Source organism: Spinacia oleracea, chromosome 2 (genome assembly GCF_020520425.1).
Source record: "Spinacia oleracea cultivar Varoflay chromosome 2, BTI_SOV_V1, whole genome shotgun sequence".
Classification (NCBI taxonomy): Eukaryota; Viridiplantae; Streptophyta; class Magnoliopsida; order Caryophyllales; family Amaranthaceae; genus Spinacia; species Spinacia oleracea.
The window spans coordinates 98,618,582-98,627,811 of NC_079488.1; the positions used below are offsets into that span (position 1 = coordinate 98,618,582).

Genomic DNA, 9,230 nt, shown 5'->3' on the forward strand with positions numbered 1-9,230 from the left:
CAAAGAGGTTAAATACACACCTAATACCTACACGATGATCCTCTGCGAATTGTAGTGAAGATCAATCATGAGGGACATATATTCAAGCTCGGATTTGCAGAATTTTATCGCTTTTTGAATCCGATCGCAAATCTTCTTCGATCCTTTTTCTCTTCTTCGATCTTATGGCTTTTTGGCAGCCTTCGATCGAAGAAGAGAAATTCAACTTCTTGGTGATCCTTGCTTCAGATAATCCCAAGCAATAAGGATTTTGCCTGATAAATGTCAAGACATCAGAGTGAGCCCATCCAAAACTCTTAAATATATCACATTTACCCTCAAAACTCTCCTCCTTAAAACAAGCCAAGTAGATGCCGGGCAAGAAACTGGAAGAACCACGAGGAATACAAAACTTCTCTTCAACCGTAATCAACATATCCTGAAATAGATCCGTCTTCCTGACTAACACTCTTGGTTGCTGAAGCATGTACTTCGTGATTTTATCATGTTTTCTCTATCCTCTTGTTTTTGGGGTTTTGTTTTTTTGGGTTTTGTTTTAATTTTCTCTCTTATTCTTAATTTGGCAGGCGTGGAAGGTGACTGAAATTTTGCACGTGTGACAGTCTGGTGTACATTAACATTAATGTACACCTGTTGCGCACAAGACCGATTGAACTTACAATTTTCCAAGTACTGCATCGGTGGATTGCCCTAGCGCAAAAACAAGTTTCATTCCCAGTTGTACTAAGAAAACAAAATCCTAAAACCCTAGTTAAAACTTAAAACCCTCCATCCTTTCTCAGTTTCTCTGTCTCTTCTTACCTTCCCTTTCTCATTTCCCCCAACATAAACTCCGGCGGCAGCGGCGGCGGAGGAAGCAGCAGCCATGGATATGGAGACTGACGAATCCGTAAAGAGGGTCCAAGTTCGCTTCGTAACTCAACTTGACCAAAAATTCAAAGTTCCTCCTTCCACCATTGCTCTTCCTTCTGACCTCACTCGCCTCGGCCTCTCTTCCGTCGTCAACAATCTCCTCAAAGCTGGTATTCCTTTTTAACTCTTTCGACACCCGGTGCGTGCTTAGTGTTGCATTATTGTTCATTTGTTTGTGATTGCTTGTTTGATTTCGACAGTTGTTTCTGATTGGGAGCCGGAACCCTTCGATTTTTTAATCGATGGCGAGCTGGTTCGAATGTCGCTCGAAGAGTTTCTTGTTGCCAAGGGAATTTCTGCGGTGAGAATCCGAATTTGCTAAATTCTTGCACTTTCTAAATTATACTCCCTTCTTTTATACTTCCTCTGCATATTTGAATTTATATAAAGTTGACATTTTAAAAGTATACATTGAGATGAATCTAACAAGTTACTGTATGCAAATTGTGTAAACCGCAAAACTCTGAAGTATAACTTTGTTGATGTTAGTAACTTACTAATGCAACACTTATTGCATAAAATATGTTTAGTTGGATATGCCTATTTGTTGAATTCCCTAAAATCAGTAGTTGCATAAAATTCAAGGTTCTTTGTTACGGTAGAAACCCGAAAGTCTATTGCTAGTTTCGCTACAATTATGCCCTTCGACAATGTAAAAGTGTTATCTAAGTTTAGTTAACACGGGGGAGAATGTTCTTCCTATGTGAGGCAAAAGGTGCTACTGGTTCGTTTGTATTTGTAGCATGGATTGCTCTTAGGAATGTAATTGCCATCTTTGCCGTCTTTTGGTAGACTTGCTTACTAGTATTCTTTTTTCTCTTGCAGGAAAAAGTTTTGGAAATAGAATACATTAAGGCCATTGTCCCACGCCAACACGAAGACCCATTCTTACATGATGACTGGGTCAGTGCGATTGATGGCTCCAATCCTGGGTAAGTATGCGTGCTTAGACCTTTTTTTGGTTGTCGCATTGCACTGTGGCAGCTAGGATGCACTTGTTCTCCAATAAGTTGCATTTTGTTTTGTTTAAAATATGGTCGTGTTGTGTCTTTAGTTAGAGAGGAGATAAGCATTTCTGAAAAAAAGCAAAGTTTGTTGTTTTCCCTTCCTATGTTAGCTATGCTTGTATATTAATGTTGCTTATTGTTGCATTCTTGGTTTTCGACATATTTCAGTTTCCCTTGGTCGTTGTATCGTGATATTCTAAATGGTGCCGTATGGGTGCTTTATTGAGGATCATGATTAAATTTCTAATTTTTGTGCTCTTTTTCTCTCCTTCCAATGCAGATTTGTTTTCACAGGATGTTACGACGGTGTTGGAAGGTACTACTGTTGGGAGCAGCTGCTGACTTTTTTGTTGCCTCTGTGCATGTTGGTTTTTAAAACTGATGGTGGTGGTTTTTGTTTTTAGGATATGGAAGGGTGCTGAGACATGTACACATATGCTACAGGGACATAGTGATGCCCTGACTTCCCTTTGTATCATCAATGGAAAGGGTATGTGACTGAGAATTTTTCCTTTAACTAGTGCAGCTTTGGTACATGGTGTAATTATCTTTGGCTAATTTGGTTGTATGCCTATATTTAAGCAATTGTCTAGAAAAAGGTTTATTTCCTTAGTCAAGAATCAAGATTGATATGATTTTGGGGCTTAAAAAAATAGCTACTTACTGGTTAATATGAATTCAGATGGCTGCTTAATACAGTAAAATTAGAGTTTGAATCTGCTGGTTAATGAATTTTCAGTTTATGTAGTTTTTCTATCCATGAGTATATCTATTCATCGTGAGGGTGCTTTCTCAGGTTCAGAGGATGGGAACAACATCAGTGTGGCTACTGCTTCGAAGGATCGGACACTAAGGCTTTGGCAGGTGATTTATGATGGGAGTGCTCTGTGTTTTTTGAGCTTTAATGTCTAGTTAGGAATACTATAGAAAATTCGGGAGGAAAAGATTTATTTCTAACTATATTATCTTTTTTCCCTTCCAAGTTTGATGCAGAGGGTGCCATGAAACATCCTGCAACAGTTACTGCATCTAAAGTTTTACGAGGGCATAGCGCAGCCGTTGAATGTGTCTCATCCCAGAAATCTGGAAATATGGTATTTCTGTCTTTGACATACAGGAACTAGTGACAGTTGTGTGTGATTGATTTTTGATACTTATTTTTTCTTGTTGCTGCAAACTTAGGTGTGTTCTGGTTCCTGGGACTCTACTATTAATCTGTGGAAGGCAAGCCTCTCTGAAGCTGATGGCGATCTTGCTTCTATTAAAAAGAGAAAAACAAGCGGAGCTGTTAATGAGTCCCAATCAGAGGTACACTGTTCTCCCAATATATCATACAGCTGTGACTTCGTGTAATGTTTTGGGAAATGTCTTTTTAACGGAACGTGCTGCTTATACTTTTGAAAGATGAAATACTATCTAAATTGATGAGCCAGTTACACTGAATGTCACCACATGGTTAGTCTGCTTTTCCTTGTGGAGTTGTGGTAGTTTTTCTAAGGCCAAAAGTCTGTTATCAATTTTTTTCCAAGAGAAAGCACATGCTTATAGGGATTTTGTTTTATGTGTTTAGGGAGGTAAAATGGATTAAAGGGCCAATTTCCTTGTCTGAAGTAGATATAGAGCTACCCAGTTAGTTCACTATATTGCCCTTAGTGTAAAGGATGACATTATGAATTAATTTTGGAAAATGATTTGATTTACTCCTACACTTTCCAATCATAAGAATAAAAACGGTATGGACTTTTTAACTCCCCAAGTCCTAATGTAGAATCTCACTTTTGCTCCCATTCTTTAATTTCTCCAAAAACTTTCCCATTTGCTAAATTCCCTGTCAAAAAGGGTCATGACTGAGAGCTCAACTGATTGAAAGTTGTGTTGCTAATTCATGAAGCAATTGGATGAACTTTATGTCTTCCTTTTTGTTGAATACATAATAATTAATGAGAAACTAAACTAGCATACTGGAAGGGGAGTAAGTATCTTATGGAGCAAAAAGGCTAAAAACGGTATTTTTAAAATGGCTTGCTGAAGGTCAGGCCAAGTAGCCCATGAAAATCTCCTGATGCCCCAAAGAGTACTTTTTCGTAAAGAACTGGCCAACCAATCTCAATTTTGAATGATCTTAGTGTTCTTTTGAAGTCTGATAATTACAGAATCCTCAACAAAGTACACCTCCGAGAAATACTCTGCCCCCTGTTGCAAGTGAAGCCTACATGCCAAGTTTGTAAGTGCTGCAGGATAGTCCAAGAATTCCTGTTAACTTCAAAGAGTCTACCCACATGTAAGAAGCAGCCTCTGAGATTGGTGCTTCTGTCTTTAAGTGCTTAGAGCAAATATTGGGAGATATATCCTTGGTATTGAGTTTCTCCAGTGTTGCATCAAGTCCAAACATAAGTCTTTATTCATGCTTTGCTGCCATGATATGGTTAATAGTTGGTATTGGGTGTTGCTGCTCTCTGTATCATCACCATGATCAGGAGGAAGGGATCTAATGGTTTATTGTTTTTCAATGAAATCCTTCTTTCTTTTTATTTTCAATTTTCATTCGGAAAGTTCCGGATGTCAATTAAACTTATTTTGAACTGTATTAAACTCTTTAGCCCTTATCTAAAGTTCTAAACTGATCAGAACTTATTTTTAGTTGTGAAATGAACATATTAGCTCATGTCTAACGTTACCATAGCTTATTAGCCTTCTTCTGAACCAATTACCCGTTAATCTGAATTTATTTATATGAAAATTGTAGACTTCAACCTTCTTTTTCTTAAGAACAGCGTCTTTTGCAAAAAAGTTTGGGGAAAAGTGGCCTGCTAAAGAACAAGGGGATTTTTCAATTGTTTTCGTTAATCACAATGCAGTCGAATCTGATTTGTTATCGCTCTTGATTCCTTGTTCTCCCTAATTTAGGAGCTAGTCGACTCTAATTTAATTGTCTTACTGTCGAACTTAGTAACAAAGAACTATGGCATGATAGAAAGAGACTAGTATAAGAAATAATTTTATATCAGCTAGGAAAGCTAGAAAACCCTCTAATATTCTGCCACTTGTATGGGTAAAACTGTAAAAGAGCCTATCACCATACCTATCTGTTATGCTTGCTTTGGCCGTGTTCTCCTCCTAATTGAACTTTCATCCCCCTTGTAGTCTCTCCCTGCTGACAATTCTGATATTTAGTAGGCCCTTTATGTTTTCAGCGCTGGGTTCTCTGCAGTACTTGAGATTTTGTGGGTTCTCCACATCTTGAAATGCTAGATTGTGTAATACGTCTAGTGTTCTTCCGCCCCTTATCTTATCCACTGCTACAGTTGGATTTATTTCAGTTAATGAACTGAATACTAGACGAAGCCCTCATAAATTGGCGCAAATAAAACTATTATATTTTCTTATATGGAGTTGGGCAAGTTGGCTGTGTCACTATTTAAAGATATTTTTTTTTTAAAATTCAAAACAATTTAAGACGATTTACTGATATCTCCTACCCAAAAATTGGGGTTAGAAAGTGTAGGAATAGTTCTTAATGTTTAGCACCAGGCTTCCTTGTGAGCTAAGTTCCATTTTTTTCCTTAGCTCTAGTTCTGTAATGATGGAATATGGTCAGTTATTTGATATTTGACTTTCAGTTTTGGACATGCTTCTAGAGCTTATGTCCATTAAGTAAACCCGTGAATAATTTTTTTTTGGGTACGGAGTATCTAGGAAGCAGTAGTTGTGGATGCTCTGGGTATTGATTAGATCACTATTAATTGCAATATGACATAACTACAAAGAAATGATTGCTTCTTATCTCTGTTGCATACTGAGAAAGATTTTATACCTTGTTGTGTTGCATTTCTGTCTGTTACAAGTTTGACTGCAGGATAGCAAGAGAACCCATTATGTAATTTATAATGATTTCAGGGTGAAGCTGTATCTACGCTTGTGGGACACACTAATTGTGTATCTTCTGTTATTTGGCCACTTGATGAAACTATATATTCGGCTTCCTGGGACCACTCAATTCGAATTTGGGATGCTGAAACAGGGAGCGCAACATGGACCATGGTGCGTCACTCTTCTATCACTTCCTGTTACTCTAAACTCCGTCTCTTTCGTTCTGTGTATCTATCTGTTACAGTTCTTGAGTTGGTGCTACTTTGTTTCCTTTTGGATGGAGGCTGTTTGTTTGGTTTTGCCACTCACATTGCTCTGGTATTAATTTTCCATTACAGTTCTGTGGCAAGGTTCTTAACTGTATTGATGTTGGAGGAGAGAGCTCAGCTCTAGTATCAGCTGGTGGTTCTGATGGCACATTAAGGATATGGGATCCTCGCAGACCAGGTATATAGTACCTGACTATTCCTTTGTCCTCCAACTCTACTACGTATGTTTCCATGTCAGTCTTCTCTCCCCTCTCTTTGGTTTCAGCTTGAGATTTTTTGTTGCAGGAACATTGGCTCCTGTATACCAGTTTTCATCACATACAAATTGGATATCTGCTTGCAAATGGCACAAAAAATCTTGGTTTCATTTAGTTTCCTCGTCATATGATGGGAAAGTAATGCTATGGGATCTGAGGACAGCGGTATTTTTCCTTATTCTTCTGTAAGGCATTTCATGTCTTTATATTTATTAACTCTGATTGTTTTGCTGAATAACATATGTTTGCATGCAGTGGCCTCTATCCGTGATTGACTCACACAGTGATAAGGTAATAGGTCCACATATCTTTACGATCTTTTATTGTTATCCTTTTATGTCTGCTAAAAATATTCTTGTTCTTTCACTTCAGGTGTTATGCGTTGATTGGTGGAAAGGCGATAGTGTTGTCAGTGGGGGAGCAGATTCAAAGATGTGTATTGCTTCTGGAATCTCAGTGAAGTGAACATCTACAAGTTTCCTCTGGTAATTACTGTAACCAGTCCTCAAAGTTATTGGTGTGACTGTGGAGAGCATTACGACCTCTTGAAGGACAGATCTTCTCTGTATCAAGGGAAATGGCTCACGCTATCAGGAAAAATAGATAAAGGGAGTTATTGGTTGTGGCCTTATGGGTTTATGGTGATCAAGGTTTAGAGAGAAAGAGGTGGTTCGGGTGGTGGTAAATGAGAAGGAAGGGGAGTGCAAGAAGGGCTTTTATTGTTTGATCAATATAAAAATAAGCAACATGGTTTTTATTTCTTTCCTTTTCCCTACCAAACAACATTGATAATCTGCGGAGTTATGGTTTATGAATTTATGATATCTTTCCTTTCTATCTTGATCCCTTTCCTTCCCTTTCCCTCTGTTCGACCAGACGACCCCTTAGCATGTAAGCAAAAGCTTATATGCCAGCACTAAGAGCCCTATGTAAGTATACGAGATCATGTAGATTATATGCTCCAAGCAGACCACTCTATGCATTACAGACATCAATCAGTACAATTATTTAATAATAATAGCCATGGAGAAACTTTTTCCTTTCCTCTACATTCTCCATGCATTTTTTTTTACAGACCTACATTTGTTTCTTCTGAAAAACTTAAAAAGAAATTAGCAAGGAATAATAAAAACCCCTCAACTAAGACACATACATCAGATACATGCCGCTCTTTCTCCTTTCAGACACTTCAATCATCATTCCATATTATCCTTCAACACTGCCATTCACATGCTACCTTTGTTACCATTGCATTAAAAAAAGACAGCCGCGTTGCGGGATTTAAAAAATTAGCTGTTAGTAGGAATATGGAACCGATTATCATAGAATGGTGTTCTTGTCCCATGCTATATTTGCTTAATTGTTAATCATTTCTGTTTTCTGCTTCTTTGAAGTATGTCTTTAATTCTTCTTATGTAATATGTGTTGCTCTTGATGTGATGCTAATGTAGTGTCTTCCTTGATCCTGCATTGATGAATCTTTTCTGCTTCATGATGTTAGGATCTCCTTAACCCAAGTTCTTTGTACGGGGTCTGCTGTCCGCTTCTAAATATCTCAGGACATTTCCTACAGCTTTCTATATAATAAACACACATTAGAATAGTAATGTTTGCATACCCTCCTTAAAACAGTTACGTAAAAGTGCTGTCTAGATGAGGCCCTAACATAGTTTTGCCATTTGAGATCATTTTATGATCATTTTCCTTGCTCTTTCTGGTATTATCCTGTTTTATACAGTAATATCATGACATAAAAGTTTCAAATTCAGAGTTTTCTTTATTATTTTCCCAGTAGCTGTCTTCTCGGTTGAACCAATGCTCTAAAATTCGAGTGCCTCATCTTCCATAAAATATACAGTATCTAGTTTCTCCTTGTCTTCTGGTTGAGTAGCACTTCTAACGACCAGGAGAACATGGTCATGGTGTACTGCAACTGTAAAACTATACTCAAAATTTGGTTGAGTTTGCAGGCAGATGGCAATCAGTATCCGGTCTATGGTTTCCTCAATGTGTTGGGTTTTGACGGGTTCTCCACTTATAGTATTGAAATATCTCTCGTCTATAATAACTGTTTGCTGCAACCTTCACAATATCTTTGGTCCGGTATCTAATAATGCATATAAATTACTGTCTTATTTTGCCTCAGGTGTGAAGTCAGTGAACTTCCACTCGAAATTATTTTCTACATGCCAACATCTCGACTTCCATTCAGCTCTGCAAAGAAAAGGCGAGTCTGGTATCTCGTCGATTGGAAAAGGATCACATATTTGTCGACTATTTGCAGGTTAGGGAACGAGGAATCGCTTGTAATTAGGCCGATTTTGCTGAAGGTTGAGTACTGGTGGTTCCTCTTTTTTGTTGTAATACCTTCTATATTGCTTCAAGTTGGCTATTGTTAATGCTGATTATGTGTATGATTAATATAATATATTTATTGTTGATTAATATTTTTATTTTGGGTACTGAGTTCTGATCATGTAAACGTTATATGATAAACTATTAAACTGCATAACTATTGAGGTTAAATATTTTCTTTGATGATGTTTAGTTCCGCGTTGGTAATGCACATTGCACTGTCCTTGGGTATTTAGAAATTAGAATGTTGGGACTTGGGACAGTTACCATATCATATTAATAAATATTACATGTAATCTTCACGTGATCAAATTGTTACGATTCTTGCGAAGTAGGTTTATCGACTCAGCTCTTAGATATTATTTCCTCCGTCCCACAATATAGTGTCCATTTGTCAAATGCGATGAGAATTAAAGAAAAGGTAAACGGATGATTGGCCATAATTATTTGTATTTCCAAGATAAAGTAGTAAAAGTACGTGTTTTATTTCAATTTTGTTTAAAAAATGCAAAACAATAACTGCTGATTGCATAGACAACTAACAATTGATTAAATTCCAA

General features: G+C 37.4%; 1 protein-coding gene across 1 annotated transcript; it reads left to right on the forward strand.

The window, feature by feature from the left end:
- The first annotated feature begins 720 nt into the window (after window positions 1-720).
- On the forward strand, window positions 721-8,856 carry LOC110791993 (ribosome biogenesis protein WDR12 homolog). Its single transcript, XM_021996772.2, has 14 exons — window positions 721-1,022; window positions 1,113-1,213; window positions 1,738-1,844; window positions 2,200-2,235; window positions 2,324-2,409; window positions 2,716-2,783; window positions 2,903-3,013; window positions 3,102-3,227; window positions 5,817-5,960; window positions 6,128-6,236; window positions 6,344-6,480; window positions 6,571-6,606; window positions 6,688-6,800; window positions 8,462-8,856. Exons 1-13 carry the CDS (start codon window positions 866-868, stop codon window positions 6,778-6,780), a joined length of 1,311 nt encoding a protein of 436 aa, XP_021852464.1. The 5' UTR covers window positions 721-865; the 3' UTR covers window positions 6,781-6,800; window positions 8,462-8,856.
- The last annotated feature ends 374 nt before the right edge of the window (window positions 8,857-9,230 follow it).

Coding starts and splice junctions, on each gene's coding strand:
- LOC110791993 (XM_021996772.2), top strand. CDS start 866: ATGGATATGGAGACTGACGAATCCGTAAAGAGGGTCCAAGTTCGCTTC. Junction 1,214..1,737: donor TTGCCAAGGGAATTTCTGCG/GTGAGAATCCGA, acceptor TTTCTCTTGCAG/GAAAAAGTTTTGGAAATAGA. Junction 3,228..5,816: donor TTAATGAGTCCCAATCAGAG/GTACACTGTTCT, acceptor TAATGATTTCAG/GGTGAAGCTGTATCTACGCT.